This window comes from Gossypium hirsutum, chromosome A06 (assembly GCF_007990345.1).
Source record: "Gossypium hirsutum isolate 1008001.06 chromosome A06, Gossypium_hirsutum_v2.1, whole genome shotgun sequence".
In the NCBI taxonomy this organism is placed as follows: domain Eukaryota; kingdom Viridiplantae; phylum Streptophyta; class Magnoliopsida; order Malvales; family Malvaceae; genus Gossypium; species Gossypium hirsutum.
In genome coordinates, this window is record NC_053429.1 from 120,626,062 (window position 1) to 120,653,066 (window position 27,005).

Sequence of the window (27,005 nt, forward strand, 5' to 3'; positions counted from 1 at the left end):
GCTAGTGTTATTTTTCCCATAACTTTCCCAATGGTAGTAGTCTTTGTTAGTTCAAAGCTCAAACCCAATCTCCCATCATATTAATGGGATGGGCGGAAATGAAATAATTCGGATTAACGCAAGTGAGAATTCGAAACCCAAATTCTAAGAAAGGTAAAAAGACAAGCAAAGGAAAGCAGCCGCTGGCGCTGCGCCAGTTTAGGATAGCGATCTTAATCTAACACCGTGGAAAATATGGTCAACAATTATTTAACCCCAAAAGTAATCTAGATCAACGTGTAGTAATAACTCAGACGCTTCAATTCAGTACGCGGGTAGCATGGAATTGTTAATGGCGGTTTTCAACCCAAACCCAAAGCTTTCATTTTCAGTCTATTTATTAAAACCCTCCATTTTTCTTCCCAGTTAATTTTCAAAAAAGGGTCTCTGAAGAAAATGGCCATGGCAGCAATTTTGTTGCTGTTTTTAACGTTATTTTCAAATTCAAAAGCTGATCGAGATTTCGATGTTCGTCAACACCTCTCTACTGTAACAAGGTCTCGCTCTTCTTCACTATCTCATTGAATCGTAGTTTCATCATCTTTACAATTTTGAATCAGGTTTATATTATTATTTTAGTTTTTTTCTTATTTATTCCTTTTTTTTTGGAGCAGATATGGTGCTGTGAAAGATATTGTTGACAATTCGTTTATACCATCTGATATTCCTCAAGGCTGTACTCCTATCCACTTAAATCTTGTGGTAATTTTGTTTTATTTTCATGAAATTTGAGTTTTTAATTATTCGCGGCAGCTAGAAATGGTGTTGAGATTAAGTTAATATGGAGTAGATGTATATTTTGGATCTACATTTTATTGTTAGATGAAGTTTGTCTTTACAAAATTTAGCATAATTATTCTTTAATAATATGCCCCCACTGAACCAAATTTATGGAAGATTTACTACAAAGTTTGATTTTAGATGCATGGGAGAAGTAGGGTAAGTATTGTGCATTGTTTCCAATTGTTAGCTTATTGGATATCTTTAAGATTTGCTGTTGTTATATTCTGTGCAAAGCATAGCAGTTTTGAGATTGCTTCTTACTCATTGTGCTGCCTTTTAAGAGTCATTGTTTTGCTTGAGATTTCTAGCGTGGTTAGTTAGTACTTGTTGAATGTCTTGGGAGTACAAACAAAAGGGAAGTTAGTTTAAATATTTATTTTTAGGCAAGACATGGAACGCGTTCTCCTACAAAGAAGCGGGTGAGAGAGATGGAAAAGTTGGCTTCTCATATAAAGGAACTTATAGAAGATGCCAAACAGAGGAATTTGTCCTTACAAAAAGTCCCTGCTTGGTTTCATAACTGGGAGTCTCCTTGGAAAGGGAAACTGAAAGGTGGAGAGTTGGATATCAAAGGAGAAGAGGAATTGTATCAGCTTGGAATCAGGGTTAGGGAAAGATTTCCCGATATATTTAATGAGGAATACCACCCCGATGTGTATCCCATAAAGACTACTCAAGTGAGTTCTATGTTTGAAAATTTATTTTCTATTATACATGTGTGTGTGTGATTAAGAGGTTTTTTTCTTTGATTTGGGATTTCTGGTATAACATATGGATGCTACTGCAAACCTATTTTTCTTTATCCCCATTTCTGAAGATGGTCTTATTGTACATTATTTATTTATTTAGAATTTCCTTCTTAATTTGTGGGAAAGATTCCTCGGGCTTCTGCTAGTGCTGTTGCATTTGGCATGGGGCTATTTAGTGGAAAAGGAAGTCTAGGTCCAGGTCGTCATCGAGCATTTGCTGTTACAAGTGAAAGTCGAGCAAGTGACACAATCCTGAGGTTTTTTGAGTGTTGTCAAACCTACAAGGTATGTACGATGTTTCTTCATTATTATTAGAGCACCAACACAAGTATGGTTAATACGATTATGTGTTTCTAGATTTTCCATATTTTTATACTGATATTAATTTTGGCTACAAATTTGAGAAGTTTGATGCAAGAAAATTAGCTGAGATTTTAAGTTAGTCAAACATTCTTTTTGTTGTTTTCTTAATCATTTTTGTACATTTTATACATATTCAGCACCTTTACCTCTTTAGGTTAATCTAACCTTCAACTTTCGGATTTGATTCATTTGTTGATCAATCTAACCTTTACTGCTTAGATTAATCTAATCATTTTGTTGATTCATTTGTGCTGTAATTTGATTGGTTTGCCTTCTTATTTGCTTATTTAAACTGAATTTTGTGAGTGCAGGACTTCAGGAAAAACCAAGAGCCTTCTTTCAATAAGCTGAAAGAACCGATCCTGACGGAGATTACCTCTGCATTGGCTAAGCAGTATGAGTTCAATTTTACAATACAGGATATATCCTCTCTTTGGTTTCTGTGTAAACAGGTACTCATCTTCTTTTCATGTAAATTTTGTAGTTCATACCCTGTTAAAAATCAGGAAGGTCTAATATTGGTCAATTCAACTTTAGTCTTATATTTTGGTTCCTTTGATTTTCAATATGGCAGGAATCATCCTTGTTGGATATAACTGATCAAGCTTGCAGTCTTTTCAGTCCCACTGAGGTATTCTCATGCTTCATTACTCTTTATGGAGAAATCAATATAAACAGCTTCATTGGAGTTGGGATCTATTCATTTAAAAGATTGGAGATAGTATGCATATCCCATCACTGCTCATATTGGAAATACTGTTGATATGTAGGGACCGTTATGATTTTCCAGAATGTGGACATTTTTTTCAAAAATATTGATGCTATTAATGTTCGCTAGAAGTGTATATCATCTCTAAATATTTTGAAGCTTAAATTTTATACAGTTTATTTTATTTATATGTTTATTATTTTTCATTAATCTAACATATATCATTTGCTGATCTCCATACCAGTAAATACGTAGAAGAAATTGCCTTCATTAGGATAACCATTTGTTTGTTTAGATTACTTTGTCTTTGTTCCTTAAGTAAATATTAAGGAAAAATAAACCAAGATCTTTACTTTCAGGGAAGCTTGTATCCTGCTGTTTATCATGCTAATTTCAACAGTATATTTAGTTAATCTTGTTATTTTCCATGCTATATGGGTTTTAACATTCAAAAGCTGTCTAAATAATTAGGTTGCTTTGTTGGAGTGGACGGATGATATACAGATGTTCATGGTAAAGGGTTATGGTAAATCATTAAATTATAGAATGGGAGTGCCTTTGCTTAAAGATGTTCTGCAATCCATGTCAGAAGCTATCAACGCTGACGAAGGTAATATTTTTATGAGTTTTTGGTTGTACAGTCTTTACTTGTCTAGGAGTGGGTGATATTTAGCAATGAGTAGTCTTGAATTGCCTATAAAATATTATAAATTGTCTTCTTCTTAGTCTGATGCTGTTCTCTCTTATTATTGCAAGGGCATAATAATCACAATTCAACTTAACATAATTATTACATAATTAGTTGACTTCTTCTGTCTGTAACTTTTCCTGCAAGTTTTTAATCTAGAAAATGAAGTAGGGCAAGCATTTTTAGTGTTGCTATTGTTGCCATTCATTAGCATAATTTCTTGAGAGATTGCTGAACCTAAAGTAGATGAGATATACTTTTCTTGTGAGAATAGCTTACCGTACAAGGCAAAAGCTTGCTTGACAATGGCTTGTTCTCAATTTTGACTTCCAATATTTTCCTCATGTGTAGATAACCAAGTACCTGGCAGTTATGAGAAGGCAAGATTGCGTTTTGCACATGCAGAAACTGTAGTTCCTTTTTCGTGCTTGCTTGGGCTTTTCCTTGAAGGATCTGGTCAGTGCTTTCATCCTTACATTGTTGCATCCTTGATATCCTGTTTCACGACAATACTTAAAAGCGAGATTATGTGCATCTGCATAAGGTTCTTACTATTTGCTGATAACTTGGTGTTTATTTAAACATTACAGATTTTGAGCGAATACAAAAGGAGGAGGCTTTGGATCTCCCTCCTAAGCCTCCCCAGAAAAGAAATTGGAGAGGCAGCATTGTGGCACCTTTTGCTGGGAATAATATGCTGGTCTTATATAGCTGTCCGGCTAATTCTTCAAGCAAATACTTTGTGCAAGTTCTACACAATGAGCATCCCATCCCAATGCCTGTAAGTTCTTGACTTTGAAGGTTCTTCTCCTAGGCTTTCCTTCGTAGGGTGGAAAGAAAATTGAGAGATGAAAAATTAGAGGAAAATGGAAAGAAAATATATTTTTTCTTTCCATTGCCGTCTTTGATTCAAAAGATGAAAAGTGAAAAAATGAAAAGAAAAAGCAATTTTCCTTCGTTGGTTGTCTTGTAGAAAGGAAGATGGAAGGGAAAAAAAACATGAAAATTTTAAAAAATGCACACTTAATGTACATCTCATTTAGTCATGTTCTCTCTCCTTTATAATTTCTTCTTATCAAGTTAACTCAAAATTAACGTTTTTCACTTCCCTGTGCATCACTTCTTCACTCAACCAAGTAAATTTTCAGTCTTTCAATAATTCACTGGTTATACCAGCAAAAGGAAATGTTATTTTTGTCATTTCATGTTCCGACAACATGAAATTATTAGCATTAGTGTTACTGTCAATGGCCAGGAGTGATGATTACATCAAAAAAACGTAGTGAAATCCCATGTTCGCCTGCCTTAATTGTCTTAGTTTTTACCTAGTTTCTTGTTTCTTATTTCTGCTTTAGTTTTGCTTGCTACGGTTTTATAAGATCCTGCTTGAACTTTTTCCTATTTCATGTAAATATCTTCTAATATCGATTTGATAATGATGTTTCTTTTGTGGTGAATAGGGTTGTGGCGGTACCGACTTTTGTCCATTTCAAGTTTTCAAGGTACCATAATCAGATCCTTCTTGTATAAACTATAGACATAATAATGACTTTCTCCTCATAGTTGCGAATGTCACTTCCAGGATAAAATTGTCGAACCCCATTTTATCCACGACTACGATACCCTTTGCAATGCACATCTTGATGAGTCAAAGCATAAGCCTGAAACCAGTAAGTTATCACAACTGTTCCGTTGGATCTTTCGGCTGGGGGGGAATGATGATACACCATCCCACGGAGTTGAATTGTAGTCTGCTTTTCAAGGAACAAAAATTGAAGGTATAATTATTTCCTTTTCCTTGTAGCCACTTCTTTTTCTGTATTCACTCTATGGCTAAACACAAAATCGATTGTGGTACAACGATGTATCTTGGTACATGGCTTTTTTCTAATAGTTTGATTGGAGGATTCATGTAGCAAAGGGATTATGAATATTGTACAATCTCTCTTCTCTCTTTATATACATACATAAGGTGTAATCGTCTAGGTGAGCCTGAATACTGTCCAGCTTGAGCTTGACTCAGAAATTTGGAGATCAATATTTAACTTGAGCTAGATGGACACCTATTTTTAAGTTTGAGCTTAACATCGAGCTACACAAGCTCGAGCTTCATTAAGTTTGTTTACTAAGTTTTATACTCAAGTTTGAATTTGATTAGCTCAATAGTTAAGCATAGGTTTACTAATATATATTAAGGGTAATAACGTAACTTAATAAAATAAAAATATGTAAAGCTCGCGAGTTGTTCGAATTAAGTATTATTAAGTTTAAATTTGACTCAATAGCTCAAGTTGCTCAAGTTTAAGCTAGGCTTGGTAATTACCTAATCAATTTTGATTTTCTTTTTTCAATTAAACTTAAATAGCTTGCGAGTTATTTATTTATACTCTATTCATATACAGGCATATGCGTTGGGGACTGTCATGTGGGAATCCACAGTATGGAACAAAGGGAAGTACATTAGATTGATAATATACGAGGAGATTGTCCCCACCTTAGTATTTTATTGTTAATAAAGTTAAATTAATTAACTCCTATATTGGTTGTATACGAAGGTTTTTCGAGAGTTTCTGGTTGGTGGAAACGGTGACACATTTAATAACAAAATTATTAGGAAAATTGCACCGACATACAATAGATTTCGACTAGGTTGATATTTGCTTCATTTTGTACACATCATCTGGGGACCCCAGAACCGACACTATTGGACCAAAAACGTGCAAAATCTATTATTGCGTCTAGGATAAATTAATTATGTTTAAATTTGAATCTAATTTTTCAACAGACCTCACTGGCTGCCCGTACGTTTCTTAAAGAAAAACAATTTAGTTTCTTCGTAACTAGAATTTTCAGTGCTCACATGTTGTGAGTGTTGTAACTTCTTCTCTTATCATGCTTAATCTATGGGAATAGTTCTAATATGGTTCTTATTATTATTATTGCAGTTCTAAGTTTTTGGACTGAACAATCTTAATTCTATCATTTTAATCACTTTTTTTTCCCATTTTAAATTTATTAATATTAGGAAAATATAATACACGAGATAAAATACATGATTTTTAATATTTATTCAATAAACATTTTGATTAATTAAGATTTCTATATATAACTGTAATAAATTTTTTTATAAAGAAATTCATCTAACAAAAACATAAAATTTTATTGGAAAATAAAAAAAGTTTTTCCTAATAATATATCTACCCTATGTTAAATATTAGTGGTATAATTTTGTATTATAGATGTTAAAAAATTAAGATTGACTGAGTAACTAAAATATAATTAACATCCAAGTCCTAAGAAAAAAGGGGAGTTTAAATCACAAATACAAAAAGGGAGTTGACAGGGTTGGTCCACATAAATTCGAGTTTAAGGTGAATTTTTTACCATATTAAAGATGGAGTTAATGGATTAAAACAAAACCAAATTTGAAATTAATTTTAGATACATATTTAAGCCTATTATTCTTTATTTAAATCTAACTAATCTTTTTATTTTGTGTGTTAAATAAATATATCATTTTGATTATCTTTTGTAAATGGGGTCTTATAATATTTTGTTTTTTTTAAAAATTTATTTAGATTGAATATATAAAAGATAATTATTTTTATAATGCTTAAAATAGTGTTTATATAAATGTTTAACTTAAAATTATCTTGGAAAATATATTTTTTATTGAAGAAAAATTTATTAATATAAATAATTTTTTGAAGTTTGAAAACATGCTGTATGCATAGAAATGCTATTCAAGAGATGTAAAACATTGTGGATGATGAATGATTAGTGTAGATAAGTGAATATTATTTAATATAATTTTCATAATTACTCTAATAATACTAAGGGAGTTGTTACACCTCTGTATAATATTCACTATTAAACTTTGCGAGCTATTTAAATAATTTCAAAAAAAAAAATACAACTTTATTTATGAATAAACATTTTGAGTTTATCACGAAAAATACATAATTATATGAATAAGTTCTCGGTATTTGAAAGTATATCTTAGCTATAATATATGGGAAATTAATTTATCTTTTTAATAATTTTTAAAATATGATTTCCATAAATATTTTTAGATAATTAATGCATGGAGGTTTTCTATTTTAAAATTATTTGATTTTAAACCTTTAATTAGTTTAATTTTTTTTTTTGAAAAAATAAAAGAATGGTTACTATTAAAATTTAAACTTAAATACACTCTTTGCATGAGTTTTATGTGTCCTACTTTCCTACACTCATCAGTTTGAAGGAACAAATCCTAATTAATACTACAATTGTATCCTATTCATTTCCTAAGGGACTTAAATCGTCCATTTCTAAAAGAAGAAGAAAATATTTAAAAGAAATAAACCCTAAAAATCGATTACATCCTAATTTTTTTGAAAAAACAAGAAAACCAAACAGTTTCTCCTCTGGCAATCCACTTTTTCATCAACTACCATCGTTCCATCTTGAAAAGATCTATGCTTTGTGTGCCTTTGATGGAATTTCTTTGTGGAAAGACAGTCGAAATCATCCATTTTTCATTTTTTTGACCCATTTCAATCTCGACTCAAGAATCATTTGTCCCATTTAGTCGTTGACTCTGTTATTTGAAGTGCCTCATCAAGCCATATCCTTGTTTCTGTCCAGTTCTTCCCTTCCTCCGCTAGCACGTGTGCTGCTTGGTTCACTAGTCGTCCAGCGAAAGAGTAGGTAATGTTTTCAAATCTTCGGCGTCTTTTTTTAATTTCTTGAATAATTATTGCTATACTCGATTTATCCACTTCTAAAGACCGACCTTTTTTATTACTATCAAGGAATCCTTTTCCACTGTCAAATTTCGAAAACCTAATTCCTCAGTCACCGATACTTCTTGAAGACATGCTTTCGCCTCCACCGTAGTGACATCTACTGGAATAACAAATATCAATTTTCTTATTTTGAAACTTCAAATTGGTATATAGTATATGGGAATAATTATAATTATTTACACATAATAAAGAATAGGTAGACAATTTGTCCTTTTTGCCCGTAAATTTTTATTGCAACTTTCAAACGTCAAATGTATTGAAGATATAACACAACATTAAAAACCAGACTCAAATCAAGCTAATCTAGTTAAAGAATTTATACTATGCCACTTGGCAATCATTCAACTTGCCTCTTGGTGTCAAAAGAATTTTATCAATTAATTAATTTTTATTTATTTATTAAAAACCCTGCTATAATATATTTATTCTTTCTTAATAATATATAAATATTTAGGGATAAGGGTAAATGTAGCCTTTCACATTTATATATTTTACTAATTTAGTCTCTCTTTTTTTAAAACTAAATTTAAGCCTTAATTTAAATTTTTTTAAAAGTCGAATTTAACTAATAACCTTTCAAGAAAAAAATTGGATTTCTTTTTTTCTAACAAAAATAGTGATTAAAATGTCGAACTTTTAAACATGACAACATATATTGAAATTCACGTATACTTCATGTTAATCTTTTTAATTTTTAAATTATTTGTTGATGTGTAAGACAATAGTGTCATGTCAACATAAAGTATATATGGTTATCTCGCCAATACGGTTAAAATTTTTTATTTTACTCAACATTGCCATTAAAAAGGATATTGTGATTAACTCTACTTGGCAGGTTAATGAATAATTTTAGCTAAAAAAAGAATCAAATTGATCAAAAATGTAAACATTAAGGGTTAAATTTATTAGTATCTTTATTTTAAATAGTATCTTTTAAAGTTAATTGGATCAAGTGTTAATATATATTTTGGCCTCTAAACTTGTCCATTTGTACCTAGTTGGCCCATATTTTATGTTACCTAGTTGGTCCCTGAACTTGTATTTCGTCGACCAGGTTGATACCTCTATACTAGCACCATTATTTTATGTTGATGTGACACTGTAACCCAATCCAATGGTGCCACATAGCAGCCTCTCAATAAGTCATAAGGCAAACATAAATTAAAATAAAAAATAAAAATCTATAAATTAATTAAAATGTATTTTTTTTACATCAAGAATGGAATCTAGACAGATTCATTCCAAATGTGTTTTTGATAATTTTATATATGTTGTTAATTTTTATAAAATATTTTTTTTAATTTATATTGTTTTGAAAATATATAAAATATAAACTTATAAAAATATTTAAATATATAAAAACCTATAATATATATAAATTTATAAAAATATATTTGTATAAAAAATATAAACATATACTTATAGCTTTATACACTTTTAAATATTTATATAATATAAATTATTTGGTACACTGCTGGTGGATATTTTAGACTATACAAGAAAAGTCAGGAGTTGACAAGTGTCATATAGGGTATAGTAAATTATTAAAAAATAAATATTTTAACAAAGGAGGGACATATTCAGGGACAAAGCCAGAAAAATTTTTTAGGGGGCCAAAATTAAATTTTAACTTTTAATAGCTTATATCTTTATAATTTTTAAAGGATCATATCAATTTTTTATCATTTTTAGGGGGCAAAGTGTAGTTTTACCTCTTACTAATTTAAGATTTTAAAATTTCTAAAAGGCCCAATGGACAATTTTTCATTTTACGGGGCTGGGCCCCTGGCCCCCCTAAATACACCATTGGACATGTCAATTTTTTAAGATTGCTTGTGGCATAAAAAACATATATTATCAGTATACTAGATATTCACCCTTTATATATATGATAGATTTTTATATATCTAAATATTTATATATATTTATAAGTTTATATGTTATATATATTTTAAAATAATAACCTAAATAACTAATATTTTATAAAAAAAGTAAAAAAATATAAAATTATCAAAAATTCATCTAGAATGAACCCGGATATATGGTTGTCCAAATATAATTCATTCTAGATGTGAAAAAAAATATACATTTTTAATTAATTTTATATATTTAATTTTTAAAATTTAAAATTTTATTTTTGTTACATAACGTACTGAGAGGCTACTATGGGGCAATGTATGATTGGTTAGTAGTGCCACATCAGCACAAAATAATGGTGTTAGTATGGAAATACCAACTTGATTATCGGAATACAAGTTCAAAGACTAACTAAATCTAAAAAATAATAATAATAAGAACCAACTAGATATAAATGGATTAGTTGAGAACGAAAATCTATGTAATTCCATAGATAAATTTTAGTTTTTGTCTTTTTATTATATTTAAATTTGATATTTAATCTTTAATTTTTAACATAATTTAATTTCTAAATTTTTATAATGTTATTAATTAATTCAAATAGTTAATATCATTAATTATATATAATTTAAAAGTAAATTTTTAAATTTAAAAAGTAAAGGAATTAATTTCTTAAAAATCAAAATAATGGGACAAAATTTAGAATGTAAGAAGTATATAAAAATTTATAGGGGTAATCTATAAAAATAGTCACTTTTGTTTGCCTCAGGTTACATTTTAGTCACTTATGTTTGAAATGTTACGTTTTAGTCACTTATGTTATTATTTTGTTACGAAGTGATCACTCTACCGTCAAGTTCCGTTATCTCTCTAACGGTAATCCTACGTGGCAGTCTAACTAGATTTTAAATGCCAACTTAGATTTCTAAACGAGACAAAAATAGATTTTTAATTAAAAATTTTAATTAATTAAAATTTTTAAACCTAAACCTTAACTAAAAAAGTTGTTCATATCATCTTTTTAATTTTTATTCCATCTGTTCTTTTTTTCAATGGATTTTTTTTCTCATTTAACTGGAAAAACTATTATTAAGATCAAAATTTTAGTTAAGGTTTAGGTTTAAAAATTTTAATTCATTAAAATTTTTAATTAAAAATCTATTTTCGTCTCATTTAGAAATCTAAGTTGGCACTTAAAATCTAGTTGGATTGCCACGTAGGATTACTATTAGAGAGATAACGGGACTTAACGGTAGAGTGATCACTTCGTAACAAAGTAATAACATAAGTGACTAAAACGTAACATTTCAAACATAAGTGACTAAAATGTAACCTAATGTAAATAAAAGTAACTATTTTTGTAGATTACCCAAATTTATAGTGGTGGTTAAACCGAGAGCCGATTAGAATATCAATCCATAAAAAGGTAATAAATTAACTGACCCGTGAATAAAATAGAGAGGTTAAACAGGTTTTAAATTTTGTATTTTATAAATCGGAGTGAGTGGGATGAGATCCAATTCGGTTGATTTACAGCATGAGTGAGTGTCCCACACACAACAAAATTTCCACAAGTATGATTTCAAGTGTCTTCAATGATAACGACATTTCGAATTCCTTTTCTCTCTTTTAATAGTAAAGTTTTAAGCTAATTTTACTCTCCGATCCATAATGCCGATTTCCGTCCAAAACATGTTCAAAGAACGCAAATTCCCTTTCCTTTTCGCTTTCTCATTTCTTCTCATTTCCGTCACCATCCTCCTGTTTTCCTACTCCTCCTCTTCCCCTTCCCTCCTCCTCTCCACCAATTTCCAAGTTTCCGATCCTCTTCCTCCACCGCCGCGTCCGTTACCCACACGATCTCCTAAGAATGTCCCCGTCTCCTCCACGAAACCGGTTTCCAAGACCATCGCAGCAGCTTCTGACGTGGACTTGAATGTGAGTTTGGATATAAAATGGGAGAACTGTCAGTTAGGTCCTTTGGCGGTGGATTATATACCGTGCTTGGATAATTGGAAAGCGATTAAAGAATTGAAATCCAGGAGGCGGATGGAGCATAGGGAAAGGCATTGTCCGAAGCCCAGTCCGAGATGTTTGGCGCCTTTGCCGATTGGTTATAAGGTTCCAGTTCATTGGCCTAAAAGCAGGGACATGGTGAGCTTCAGCTTTTTTATTTTTGGTAAGATTTTTGTTTAATTGATTTTTATTTTTAAAAAAATTACTTGCAAAATGGTTTACTCATTGAAAAAGTGTGAAATAAGGTTTAATTTTATATATTTCTTTGTTTTGATAGTTTAGAGACTTAATTCTTAAATTTTAGTGCGAAAGTGATTTATAGAACTCAAAAGTCGAATTTATATGATAAAATTCTTAACATTTAGTGAACTTCTAGATAATTTTTTTTTCTATCTAGAAAATATTACGATGGCGATTTTAAACATTTCGTTTCTTTAATCATAAGCCTGTTCAATTGCTACTATTGCTATGTTATTTTGAGGCTTTTTTTTTTCTTGAAATGTCAATTGCCTACACCCAATCTATATTTGGACAGAGGGTATTGCATATGACTCTAGAGGACCGTCCAAATATATAGAAAAACTTTAAAAAATAAAAACAAAAAATTGAGCATGCTTTTATCCGGCATATACCCATATTTAACAAGCACACCCAAGTTCGAGTATCATAGCCTATTATACGTGGGGAGTGTGATGCGAAGAACGGAAGTCTGATGTTCACCAGGAACAGGTTTTGGGAAGCTGGTTGCTAAAAGTTATAAAATGAAAGAAATTTCTGATGTATAAACATTTCTAGTGTTGTTTTACTTGCTAAATATGCAGGTGATATAACGTATTCGTGCTCGTTTGTAGATTTGGTATAGCAATGTTCCTCATCCTAAGCTTGTGGAATACAAAAAGGAGCAGAATTGGGTGCGAAAATCTGGTGATTATTTTGTTTTCCCTGGTGGCGGTACTCAATTTAAGAACGGTGTTCAAAGCTACATTGATTTCATACATAAGGTATGTGCTGGATTTTCCAATCCTTTGGCAAGTTAACACTTGATTTCTGATTTATCCTCTGTTATTGGTTGAAGTGTGGACCTCAAAAAGACTACTGATATTTTATTTTAAGCGTCATTACGTTCCTCTCCCTTAAAGTTATTTTTCACCCTCCAGACTTTACCAGCTATTAAATGGGGAAAGAACATTAGGGTTATTTTAGATGTCGGCTGCGGTGTTGCTAGCTTTGGTGGTTATTTGCTGGATAAAGATGTAATTACCATGTCATTTGCCCCCAAGGATGAACATGAAGCTCAGATACAGTTTGCTTTAGAGAGGGGAATTCCTGCTATACTTTCTGTCATCGGTACACAAAAGCTAACATTTTCAGACAACGCATATGATTTGATACATTGTGCACGATGTAGAGTTCATTGGGACGGAGATGGTATGGTATCTATTATTAATTCCTTTCAGCATCTGTTTGACTTTGTTCAGTTTTCTATTTTTTTTAGCATATCATGGAATTTTTGAGACTTTTGCTGCTTTGGAATGCAAAATGCAGGTGGGAAACCATTATTGGAGCTGAACAGGGTTCTTAAGCCAGGAGGATATTTCATATGGTCTGCTACACCAGTTTATCGAGATGATGAAAGAGATAGTAAAGTTTGGAAGTGTGAGAATGCTGCTCTCTCTTACTTTTCATGGGGGAAATAAAAAATTGTTTTCCCTTCTTTAGATTTTCCTTGCTTACTTGTTTTGTCCCAGTATGATTAGTCACCTCATTTATTTCTTTTTGCCATCTCATTATTATAATCTAAATGTGCTAAGTTAGTCCAATACTTTGTATATATTTCAGCAATGGTAGCTTTGACAACATCCTTATGCTGGAAGATTGTGGCTAAAACTGTTGATTCAACTGGAGTTGGACTCGTAATATATCAAAAGCCTTCCTCATATTCCTGTTACAAGCATCGCAAAGAAAAACTTCCACCTTTGTGTGAACAGAAAACCAATCAGAATGCCTCATGGTAATCTTTTAAGAGTGTTGTCTATACCTTACATTTCTCACGCTCAAAGACTTGCATGAATAATGTTGGGATATGTGGTGCTGGCCTTTTTTTGTGTTGAAATTGCTTCTCATGATGTCTATTGATGGTGACAGGTACGAGCCTCTTAGTTATTGTATTTCGCGCCTTCCAGTTGACAGGATGGGTAATTTGCTCAGATGGTCCACACCATGGCCACAAAGGCTTAGCAGTAAGCCTCCAAGCCTTCCATCCGAACCAGATGCTGAAGACATATTCATTGAGGACACCAAACATTGGGCAGCACTTGTATCAGAGGTGTATCTTGATGGGCTAGCTATAAGCTTGGGACGTATAAGAAATGTAATGGATATGAATGCTGGTTATGGAGGGTAAGTAATATAACAATGTTCTAAACTTTTTTCTGTAAAAAAAAACAAAAAAGGTTTATTAATGTTTAATCGTGTGATTCATCTTGCTCGTTCTGTGTGTAATTCGTGATCCTATGACCTATATTCCATTTCACTTCGATGAAAGGAGATACAAGTGTTTTATAGGAGTTCTCTGCCTCATATTTCTAGCACCTTTAATTTCTTACTGAGTTATATGACATATGGTATGTAGCTGTAGTATCGCAAGAGCAGTTTTCTTTTTTCGAATGTGTCCTCTGATCCTTTCTTTTTTGTGTCCACTGCTATCTGACATATCAAGATAAACTTTCTCTTGTACAGAATTCCCATGCTCTTATTGAAATTGGTGTTTGCAGGTTTGCTGCAGCTCTTATTGACCAACCTCTTTGGGTGATGAATGTTGTACCAATTGATGCACAAGATACATTGTCCATTATTTTCGAAAGGGGGTTGATCGGAGTCTATCATGACTGGTGTGAGTCTTTCAATACGTACCCTCGAACATATGATCTACTGCATGCCAGCTTTCTCTTCAAAAACCTAAAAGAGAGGTATGCAGTCGTGAACACTTAAAAGTTACTGATCTAAATGTTTTTATGCTTTATTTGCGATGTGTACTCCAAGTAGGTGATTGAATGACCTAATAGATGACCAAAGCTAGTAACTGCGTCATGCATATAATTTCGAAGCTATTGGATTTATGGTAGAATTAGTTATCATACATTTTGCCCCTCTCTCAGATGCGATACTATTGACGTAGCTGTGGAAATGGATCGGATACTTAGACCTGGCGGATATCTTTTGGTCCAAGACACCATGGAAAATATTAAGAAGCTCAATCCGGTACTCCGTTCACTTCACTGGTCAACAACACTTTATCAAGGCCAATTTCTTGTTGGCAAGAAGGGCTTTTGGCGTCCGAGTGAGAATGATAACTGAAAAGAAACATGAGCAGCTATCCTGGTTCTTCCACTCCCAATTTGTCCTCGATTAAGATTGGACTTCAACTCTGCAACATTCAAATACTTCTTTACCCTAAATTCAATCCTATAGAAGAAGGATGAGTTTATAGCATTTAAATAGCTTATCTGTCGATTAAATTATCCGAGTTTTGCTTGGCCATGAACAACAGGTCCAGCAGAGGTTTTGGACAGTTACGTTAGACGGACTCGAAGTGAGTGTTGTATTCAACACAAGTATATTCAATTTCTTTTAAATTTTGTTAATTATTCAGGGGATCATAGATCTTGTACTAATATCTGAATGTATCAGACAATGATATTTTCTTTTAAAAAATTTAGAGTCTGAATAATGTTAGATGAACAGCTGGAAAGGGAGAAAAAAAAAGCATTTGGTTTCGGCTTCTTCATTTTTTTGTTCTTTTCAATTTTTTATTTGCCTAATTTAAATAAAATTCCATAGTTGCGGACAATTTAAGTGAATCTAATGAAGTTTCCAAGTAAAGAGGAGGTATCCACTTCATTTAGAAATTGGACAAAATGGTTTTACTTGTAGGAGAAGACCTCTTTTAAAAATCGGATGCCCTTCTCCAGGGACTCATGGTGTAATGATATTAATAAATTTGTGCTTGATGTCTGATTCCAATTTTTTAATACTTTTTCTTTTTTATGAAAATAAATAAATAAATCTTGAATTCAATCAAATCTTGATTAATTATGTTAGAGTTTATATTGAGATTTTCAAAAATATATGAAAATTTTAGAATATATATTACAACATTTAAATTTTATTCACTTATTGATTTAAACTCAATATTATAATAATTAAATAATTTATTTTTTTCAAATCAAATCGAATTAACTTGTAAATATGGTTTTTTTTATACCAATCACTTAAAAGTTAGTTGTATTAATCAATATGGTATCTCGAAATTCTATTTGTGCTTAAAAAGAAAATTTTCTACTCTCTACTCTCTACTCTCTCTTTCAGCTCTCTCCTTTTTTTTCTTGACTTTTAACAGCTTTAGCGATATTTTTCTAGTTGATGAGTTTCACTGGTTGCTATCGAGTGAAAGTTAATGTATAGATACAGTTAATTTTACTTTATTCAAAAGTTGTGATAGTAACAATAGTTCACTCGGTTTTCTCTAAAAGCTATGGCGGCGTTAATAATTATAATTTTAGTTTTTTTTTTCAATTATTTCCTTTAGTTTTATTTTTTTGAGAGTTTTGAAGAAGGTTGGGCCATTTGAGTGATTGATTTTGTGCATCACCAATGTTGAGTGTTTTGAGATCTCAGACATTGTCGTTAATTATAGCTCATTATTAGCATAGTCTAATTATGGTTGTTATAAGGTCATGACATGCAAATATTAGAACAATGGAAATAGATAGTTCCAAATGCTATTTCCGTATTGGTTTTCTTTGATTCATTAGTATTTATAAAAGGTTATTGTTGTCATTTCAATTGATGTATTTTTTATTTTTTAATGAATGGAATTACTATCTCTAGTTAGAAAAAAAAAGAAAAAAAAAAGAAGAAAAGTGCAAAACATAACTAGCGATGAATACAAAGAAGGTATTATTAAATAGAAACCATATACATTAGAGTAAGGTAGAAGCTAAAATAGACACACAAACTCGTACACTACATACAGTATAGACGACATACCAAAGTATTATTTGGAATGTTCCATACAAATTGGTGATGGCAAACAACAGAAACTACGCAGAAGATGCACAAGAAAACGTAGTATTGTCAATGGCGAGCTTGCCCTCCAATGCCAATACGGTCCGAGAATAGCAACCGAACTCGTCCCTGTAATTGTATTTCTGCCATGTACTCCCACTGCCAGAGACAACTGAATGACCCTTCACCTTCATCCATCCCTCCGATTCCTGCCGGTTGTTTAGAGTACTCGAAGACAACCCGTTGATCCGCCGTTCGCTCAAGGCATGAGAAACGTTAGTGATCATCATATACATTTCCTCTTCCTTGGACCCCAAGGAACCTATCTGAGGCAATGGAACAGTAGACGTGATCACCGTTACTGGATACTGCCTTTGAACAACTGTACGACCTACCAAATTACCGGAATCAGCTCGAATCCTCGAATCCCTCTTCGCCTTAACTCTTTGTTGAACAATCTTGTAAGTCCCATTGAAGTAAAACCTGACTACATTTGTAAGCTTAAATTGCTGTGAAACAATGGTGGTGAAATTACCAGCTGTGGATTTAACCCAACCTGCAAACTCACTTTTCCTATTGGCTTTAATCCTAAAACTCCCATCAAGCATTGTGAAAGCTTCTCGTCTTTGAATGGCCAGCGCCGGACTGTTGTAAACCACCGATTGAGCTTCAACTTTGGGAGTTCCATGATCCAACCAAAAGTGTAAATTCGCATTCACCAGCCAAAACGATATCGCATCATCGACACAGATTGCTATATCGTGATATTTCCCGTCCAATAACCATCCCAAAAACGGGGTTAAATCTAGATCGTAGCTTGGTAAATTGAAATCCCCGATCGCCACGATCGGTTCCCAGAATAATGGATTAATCCCGCCGGTGAAAACAACCGGAAAAACCACCTCCGATCCCACGAATTTCCCGTCAATCGTCACAAAAACTTCCCTGTATGCGCCGTTCCCACGCGCCGTCGTCAGATTGTTCATTCGGATGTAGGAATAAGGCGGATTCGAATACCAAAACTCGTCATTGCCATGAAACGACGCGTATAATTCCAAAACGACTTGAATAGTGTTGTCCGGGAATCGGACTTTTTTGACGTGAACGTCCGATTCGCTTTCCACTCTGAACCAATGCCCTCTTTCGCCGTCGCTGGAGATCGGGATTATCAAATCTGGCGGCGTTTTGAACAAGCCCAATTCGGCGGTTCCCAAATTGTCGTAATGGTTTTGACTTGGGGAAATGATTGACGGAAACCTAACGTCGTTAGGCACGATGTTTTCTTTGTAAAACAGGAAGGAAACATGAATGTCGTAAACGCCGGTGTAAATGTCGTTAACGACGTTCTCGAGCATCATGGTGACGTTAAGTTGGGGTTTATAAAGAATCGAAGAATACCTAGTGATATCCTTCCTGACTCTCCAGAAGATCCCCGTATCCGTCGGCTCCGCCGTGCTGGTCCGGAAAATCTCGGTACCGTCGAGCCAGATGGCGGCGATACGATCGTACTGATCGCCGGAGGAGTCAGCGCGAAAATCGAGGACGACGAGCGGCCGGGGCGGAGAACAATCGGAAGGTGGAGAGTAAGGGGCGGAGAAAGGAGGGGAGTCGATTGTGTTGGCGAATGAATGGTTGATGACGGCGAGGGAACATGACGGAGCCAGATGATCGGACGGTAGAGGATTGGTCAACTCGAAGAATTCTTGAGCTTGGGGTTTTGGGTCCGAAGATTTTAGCCGTAAGGGTTTATGGAAGCGATCAGGTGCGGCGGCGGACGAGGGTACTGTTCCGGTGAGGAAGAGCAATAAGCTAGTGAAAGCAAAGTAACAGCAGTTCATTTTTGTTCTTGAAAATGTTAGTTAATTTGCATGTTTTTAATACTATGGGTATTCAATATTTTCTCTAGGTGTCGAATTATATAACATGTAACCATCATCAAGGGGAAAAATACATAATAGTATACAGTTGTTAAGCTTCTTTATGAATATGAAAAAGAAAATAGATATTTCAGTCACTGGGAATATCTATCCACTCTTGCTTTAGGGAAGGGAAGAGAGAAAATTTTTATCAGAGTTGATGTGATAATAGTATACATAATAGTATACAGTTGTTGATGTGATGCCTTTAGAAAAAGGTAAAATAGCTTTGTAAAACCCTTAAAATTTGCAATTTTTTATTTCAAGTTGGTTTTTATTTTTTAAAAATACATAAAAATTCTAAAAAGTAAAAAGATATTTTTTTATGGAAATCTTAAAATATATGAAAAAATAAAAATCTTTAAAATTTTAAAAAAATAAATTTTCAAAAAAATATAAAAGTTACAAAAATTCAAAAAAAATATTATTTACTCTTTATAATAAAGTTTATAAATCGGTATCAAATAAAATTCAAGCAAATACTTTTTTAATTTAATTCAAATAAATTATATATAATTCTTTATTTAAATTTAATTATAAAATATTAATTTGAATTTTTTTTATAATGATATGGAATTTCCAATCTTTCAAATTAAATTTAAATACAATGTATACACTATATACTAATTTCAAGACTTAATTTCTTTAATTTTTGCCCAAAAAGGGCTTATTTTCTAAAAGCGATAAAACCTTTTCACCCATTTGATCACTGAAATTTATGATTGCATTAATACAGAAAAATACGACCTAAAACACCTATGGTTATAGACTATGTAATGGTGAATATACTTAAAAGAGGTTTGATTAAATTATTTATTTTTATACTTAAATAGATTAATTCAATCTTTTACTATTAAACGGAATTAAATAAAGTTAAATTAAAATAGAGTTATCATTTATAATTTAACAAAGTTAATATTTTTAAAAGTTTTATGGTTCTATAAATAAAATATTTTATTTAGAATTTAACTACAAATAAATAATAATAATTTTCAACATTTTTTTTATACATAAATGTTAATTTCTTAACAATTTGGACTTATTTAATTCTTTTTAATAGTATAGGGACTAAAATGATTCATTTAATAATAAAAGGATTAATTCAATTCAACCCCTATAATATAAGGACCTCTTAAATACTTTAACCCTAAATAATTCTCCTTCCCACTCATCGCAAAAATTATAGGATGCTTAATAAATTGGTAGGGACAAATTTGAGTCAGCAAATTAAAATTTTATGAATTATTGTAATTTACATTTAGTGAACAAAAAAAAAAGACAAAATGTGTAGTTGATATTATAGCAAAAGAGCCTAAAATAGAAATTTATTGTTTTGGTCCTTTAAAAAATTTAAAATGTTAAATTAAAAAAGTTAAAATTATATTTTAGCCCTTTTAAAATTATAAAAATTTAATTTAATCTTTTAAAAATTAAAATTTTATTTCGGCCCTTAAAAGTATTTTTTGACTTCGCCTCTAGAACAAACCATTTATATCCTTCAAACTAAGTAATAAGAGGGCAAAGTCCATGATCCTGTCATGTGTAAATTAGAGGTGAGCAAAATTCAATTCGACTCGAAAAAATTTAAAAAAATTTGAATTTCGAGTTAAACGAATCGAGTTATTCAAGTCAACTCGAATTTTTTTCGAATTTCAAATTCGAATCGAGTTCAGTTTTCGAATAATTCTAATATCAAACTATAATATTTTACATTTTACCCCAAACTCTCAGACCTTTTTACTTGTCTCTCAAAACTTTTACTCCTTCTCACTTCCCCTCCAAAACTTTTACTCCCCAAAACCCTCAAAACTTTTTATTTTTCCTCAAAATTTTTACTCCCTCCACTTTCCTCCCAAAACTTTTATTCCATTTCCATCTCACCTCCCATCTACCCCAAACCCATCCCCCCCCCCAATTTTTTTTTAATATTTTCCCTCCAAAATTTTACTCCCCCATTTACTTTCCCTCAAACTTTTATTCCCCAAAACTTTTTATTTTCCTCCTAAACTTTTACTTCTCACCATTTACTCTCAAATAAAAAATTAAAATTATCCAAAAAATATCACTAAACATAAATAGTAATAATCTTGTTTATATATACTATTTATATTATTAAATTAAATTTTACATTTTATATTATTTATATTATTGAATTGTTTAGTCATATTAAATATTTATATTAAAATTGATTTATTAATTATGCCATAAAATATTCGTGCTAAAATTTTATATTGGTATCAATTTCACAGTTTATATTTAAAATAAATTTTATTAAAAAATTACATTTTTATATTTAATATATTTTTTAATTCCAAAATACATAGTGACAAGAATCTGAAGATAATTGAAACAACTAACCAAGCAAAGAAACTAACCCGTATATAAAAGATTAATAAATAAATTATGAGGTGATGAAAGTTAATAAAAAATTTGATTAAGGTGGACAAATTTTATTATGATAGGTAATAGTGGTTACAAGAACCCAAAATTATTTTTTAAAATTTAACTCGAATAAATATATTCTATTCGATTTGATTCGAATTCCATCTCACTCGACTCGATTCGAGAAAATTTCAAACCAAATTAAGATGATAAAATATGATTCGTCAACTCGATTAACTCGAAATTTTTTCATTCGATTCGATTCAATCGAACGCTCACCCCTAGTGTAAACATTAGCAAGTAACATGAAAGGATTATTATTATTATTATTATTATTATTATTATTATTATTATTATTTAAAACACTTTTTTATTTTTAAATTTTAAATGGATTATTTTTCATAATTTTTATTTTTAAATATGAAAAGAAATTAAGAATTTTTTAATGGATTTTAAAGATTAAAAGTTAAATTAACAAAAACTATAAATATTAAGGGATGTAAAGGTTATTTTGCCTTTTTCTTTAATAGCCACTCTAACAATTAAGGGCAAAATTGAATGGAATGTAATAAAAGGACAAATTTTAAAATAAAAAAAATTAAAGTATAATAACTAAATTTTAAAAAAGTGTAACACCTTTACATATTTAAACTATGTTTTATTTATTTATTTTTTATCAATCTTAAATTATTTATAACTCAATATTTAATTTGGTACTATTTGATTCTATTCTTACGTAAGTTGTGGATTTAGTACTTGTATTTTAGTTTTGTCATTTTTAATCCCTATAATTTTAAAATTTGAAAATTTTAGTCTTGACCTAATGGTAACAAACTCACTAAGTTTCGTTGTTTTTAAAATTTGATGCGCCAAACATATTATCGCATGCATAATGTTATGTTATTAGTTAATAGATTTAAAGACTGTTGTTTGTATTAATACTGAAATTTCGAAATTCAAAAACTATAGCGACTAAAAATGATCCAGCTAGAGAACATGGACTAATCTATAACTTTACGTATAATACAGGACTAATAGCATAATTTAGCTAAACATATTTAATTGCTATCATCTGATTAGAACTAAAATTTCAAATTTCAAAAAATATAAGGACTAAAATTGATTAAATTAAAGTATAAGTCCTAAATCTACAATTTACACAAAGTATATGGTCTAATAACAAATTTTGAAAATGGTGAAGTATTAGAGAGAGATGGGAGGGAGAGTTGTAAGAAGAAAACCAAAGATTTCCAAGGAAAAAAAAAGTATTAAAATATTATTTTTAAAAAAATATTTCAAAAAAATAAGAATAAAATTTTTTATGCTTATAAATATATGAATAAATGCATAACATGTGTTACAATGATATTTTTTTATATCGCTAATTTTTTTTAAAAAAAATAATTGGGGTTAGCCTTAAGGATCGATGTATGTAATTTATGTCAATTTTAGGGATTGGCATGATAATAAAAAAGTCAAGAGACTAGAGTAAAGTTATCAAGTTCAGGGGTTAATGAACATATTAACCCAATAAAATTATATTCTTTTAAACATAAAAAAATTAAATAATTTCAAACTTTTTTATAATTTTAAGATGATACAAATAAATTAATTAAAATAATATAAATATGATATAAATGTATTAATTTTACATAATTATATTTTTATATCAATCCTACAAATTAGCCATAATCCTAAACCCTTAAATAAGAGAATAATATGTCCTTAAATGTACTCGAGCTCACGTCCTCCTATATGTTATATAAACAACGATGTTGATTAATCCAAGGCTCAATCAATTTATATAACTGTATTGATTTTATGTTGTATTCTCGTCTTTATAACCTTGACTGATTGCATAATCAATTTTAAGATATATCTTGACATAAAATCATGATTGTTGAAACCAAACTAAATTGATTAGTCAAATTAAGAATTGACCAATATATCAATTTGAAATAAGGGAGGGAATTGATTAGCCATAAATAAGTATAAACCACAATTGAATTATGAATCATCAACTTGTTGAATCGATTTTTATATTTTTGAGTAAAATATCTTAATCTAAATCAGAAATGAAAAAAATTTACCCACATCCCTTTAAGATCGACCCAAACCCTAAATTTTACATAAATATAAAATATTTTTCTTACAAAATGCATATAGAGAAATTAATGTCAAATTGTGCCATGTACTTAGTAATCATTTTAACTTTCGTAATTGAAAATAGTTGTAAATATTCGAGTTAATTGTACTAAATATCTTTAAATTATAACCTTCATTTTAATTTGATTTTTAAACTTCAAATATTTAAATTATATCTTTAAATTGTTAGATCCAATCATTAATTTAATAGTTAAATGACGAGTCAATTTTATATGACTTAATTTAAAATAAAATTTTAAGAAAAATAAATATTGTAAAAATAGATATTTTAAAAATCTTACTTTTGAGGTTTTCGAAACTTTTATGGAAGATTTTATTCATTTACTCTTCTTTTTTCAAGTTTTCACTCTTTTATTAGTTAACTTTATTTTAATTTTTACATCTAAAAGTTATGTGATAGCATTCTATTTTTTTTAAATATTCATTTTAAATTCAGTTATATAAGATTTGATGTGTTTTTAAAGGTTAAATTAATGGTTTTAACAATGAAAAAGTTTAATAGATATAACATTGATAGTTTAAAAATATAATTAAAACATTTTAAAATTTAAGGACCAATTTAAAATGAAAATCATTTTTTAGGACGTTTGATGTAATTATCTCTAAATAATTTAATAAATTGAACTTTTTTCCACAAATCCAAGTATAAATAAAATTTTAGAAAACCAGTAACACGTGGCACATTTTAGTGAACCAATATGTTGATTTCTTTTTCACATAAAAAATTTATTTTATTCTTCTATTTTTTTTGTTTATTTTAATATTTAAAATTTATTTGTTAAATCTTTCAAAATAGATGAAAAAAATTAACATTTGTTAATTTTGTTAATGTGACATTCACGTGGTAATCCACATGCATGTCACATTAGTAATTAATTAATTTAAAAATGTTAACTATTTAAATAATTTTTTAAAAAATTAATTAATTACTAATGTGACATCTGCGTGGTAATTCACATATATGCCATATTAACAAAGTTAACTAATATTAACTTTTTCATTTATTTTGAGATAATTTGATAAACAATATAAATTAAAAAATTAAAAAAGACAAAAAAAATTAAATAGAGAAGTAAAATAAATTTTTTTATAAAATTAAAGGGCTAAATAAATTATTATATATATATATATTTTAAGTTATCCTAATTAAGACTAACTAACTAATAAAGAGTTCCTATTTTTGATACATTGAAAATGGAAACATTTTAATTCCATCATAATTAGGTTGAATTCCATACTCTTTATTTTATTTTATTTTTAAGTATAAAATTTTCAAAAGATAATACGAATTATGTTTTTCTTAAATCATGTAAATTTTTTTATATAATATAATTAAATATTTTCATTAAAAAAACAAAATATTCTTATACAAAGTATGACTCTCCCTCTCTTTTGTAACCTCATGTAGAAATCAAGGTAGGCATGAATCTGGAATCCCTTAATCTAAGCCTTATTGCCTTATCTAATTCATATCCAGGGTTGCCTTAATAAGCGCAAATCCCACTTAACCTTATATTGGGTTCGTAATCCTTAATTTCTATGTTAAACCCTCCTTGCTAATTCCTTCAAACCTTCTCCAATGTTCCCTCACTGGCTACTAAGATCACCACCAAACACTGCATCCTCCACTCCCAAGTCACCCTCCCATTTCTCTTCCTCTTCTTTGAAAGACATTAACGCCATCCTCCAAGAGGACCAACCCTTCCAGCCCTATTCTAAATCCCCCAAAAATCCCTCCATTTTCCACCGTGTAACACTCTCAACCTCCGTCCTCCGCGCATGGGCTGCGGCCGCAGCGGCAGCGGCTCAAACCCACCACCATGCTCCCTTATCACCCCAACCCTCCGTTACTCTCCCTTACGCTGATCAGTGGGTTGTACTTTACTTCACCAGCCTCCGTGTCGTCCGTAGGACTTTCGAGGACTGTAAGGCCGTCAGGTCAATTCTACGTGGATTCGGCTTACCGATCGACGAACGAGATTTGTCTATGGATTCGGATTTCGTAGAGGAGTTGCAGGGGATCATCGGGCGGAATGAAATCAAAAGCTTTACGCTACCCTTGGTTTTCATCGGCGGGAAGTACGTAGGTGGTGCGGAGGAAATCAAACGGTTACATGAGTGTGGAGAACTGAAGAAACTGATTGGTGGGTCACCGGTTGCTGTAGGGTCCAGTGTCTGTGATTTATGCCAAGGGATGAGATTCGTTGTTTGTCGACAATGCAATGGTAGCCATAAGATTTATTTTGAAAAGTCTGGGTTCCGAAGTTGTAACGATTGCAATGCTAACGGTCTCGTCAGGTGCCCGTCTTGCAGCCCCGGTCACCGTCGAGTCTCCTACTCTTTTTCTTAGCTTAATTTTTATTAATATAAAATCAAATTAGTAAAAAAAAAAGAGGCATTTGTATTTTCTTAGAAGTCCCTAGCTTCTTTTTACCATTTTAATTACAATTTTGTTTACTTTTTTGTTTTCCATTAAAATGTTCAAAATATACATAACAGGAACGATGATATGAAATTGCGATATCACGTTATTTTAAATTTTTATTTTAAATTTTTAGTTTTTTTCTCACAAAATTAAAATCTAATTAAAAATACTAAAAATTAGGAGGAAAAACTCTTTTTTAAAAATAAATAGAAATAATATGGAATCACATATTGTACAAATAATAATATTTGATTTGCACACGTTCATATTAATATTTTTATTTCAATATAAATGAGAATGAAAAAGTTGTCAAAAAGATTGCAATATAGATCAATTCGGGTTTCAATTATTATTTGATATTAATATTTAAAAAAGTGAAAAGACGACATCTTCTTCTACTCTTAAAATCAATATCCCTATTAGACCAACTAGCAATTAACTACTACACTAATGCTTCGTCCTTCTTGAATAGGTTAGTAGAGGAGAGTTACAAACAACAAAAAGCGTTACTCTAGTAACGTAAGAACTACCAAAATACATCACCTTGAGTAACCGTTGATAACAACTATTTAACCCTATTGTTATCAAACTATACCATTAATAAATGATAATGTCAAAACTCTTGAAAAGATTGCGCCTTTCACATTGGTGGTACATGAAACCAATTTATGTATAGTCTAACTTTTTCCTCGTCTTCTCGGAAACTAAAATCAATCATACTCAAACTAAACAACAACCAAAAGAAATTAATATTAAAGTTATAAACACCACCATGACTTTCAAAAAAAATAAACTATCATTGCTTCTAAGAAAAGGAAAAAGAAAAAACATTAGAAAAGAAAAAAAAATGTTAGAGTAATATGTGATTTCTTTTTTTCTTCAAATATTTAAACATTTAGTTGCTCCGTGTATAAATTTGATAATTCTAAATACTATATTTTGCATCATATAAACACAACATGAAAAAACAATTAAAACAAGTACGAACATGCCATTAACGAATCAAAGTTTATATTAAGATGATACTAAAAATTCATATTTTAAGCATTCAATAA

The 27,005-nt window shown here is 30.5% G+C and overlaps 4 protein-coding genes across 4 annotated transcripts; 3 read left to right on the forward strand and 1 right to left on the reverse strand.

The window, feature by feature from the left end:
• Positions 1-105: 105 nt before the first annotated feature.
• LOC121230723 (multiple inositol polyphosphate phosphatase 1) lies at positions 106-6,117 on the forward strand. Its single transcript, XM_041116034.1, has 12 exons — positions 106-536; positions 654-741; positions 1,206-1,499; positions 1,698-1,856; positions 2,246-2,386; positions 2,509-2,565; positions 3,115-3,253; positions 3,683-3,787; positions 3,922-4,112; positions 4,792-4,833; positions 4,914-5,109; positions 5,734-6,117. The coding sequence occupies exons 1-11, from the start codon at positions 436-438 to the stop codon at positions 5,079-5,081; spliced, it is 1,485 nt and encodes a 494-aa protein (XP_040971968.1). The 5' UTR covers positions 106-435; the 3' UTR covers positions 5,082-5,109; positions 5,734-6,117.
• A 5,030-nt stretch (positions 6,118-11,147) lies between these two features.
• On the forward strand, positions 11,148-15,781 carry LOC121230724 (probable methyltransferase PMT23). The gene is made up of 8 exons (XM_041116035.1): positions 11,148-12,132; positions 12,846-12,995; positions 13,152-13,422; positions 13,540-13,650; positions 13,834-14,005; positions 14,140-14,394; positions 14,769-14,963; positions 15,153-15,781. The coding sequence occupies exons 1-8, from the start codon at positions 11,650-11,652 to the stop codon at positions 15,349-15,351; spliced, it is 1,836 nt and encodes a 611-aa protein (XP_040971969.1). The 5' UTR covers positions 11,148-11,649; the 3' UTR covers positions 15,352-15,781.
• Positions 15,782-16,938: 1,157 nt separating this feature from the next.
• On the reverse strand, positions 16,939-19,168 carry LOC107900555 (peptide-N4-(N-acetyl-beta-glucosaminyl)asparagine amidase A). Its single transcript, XM_016826183.2, has one exon. The coding sequence runs from the start codon at positions 18,897-18,899 to the stop codon at positions 17,097-17,099; it is 1,803 nt and encodes a 600-aa protein (XP_016681672.2). The 5' UTR covers positions 18,900-19,168; the 3' UTR covers positions 16,939-17,096.
• A 5,763-nt stretch (positions 19,169-24,931) lies between these two features.
• LOC121230725 (uncharacterized protein At3g28850) lies at positions 24,932-25,982 on the forward strand. Its single transcript, XM_041116036.1, has one exon. The coding sequence runs from the start codon at positions 25,105-25,107 to the stop codon at positions 25,873-25,875; it is 771 nt and encodes a 256-aa protein (XP_040971970.1). The 5' UTR covers positions 24,932-25,104; the 3' UTR covers positions 25,876-25,982.
• The last annotated feature ends 1,023 nt before the right edge of the window (positions 25,983-27,005 follow it).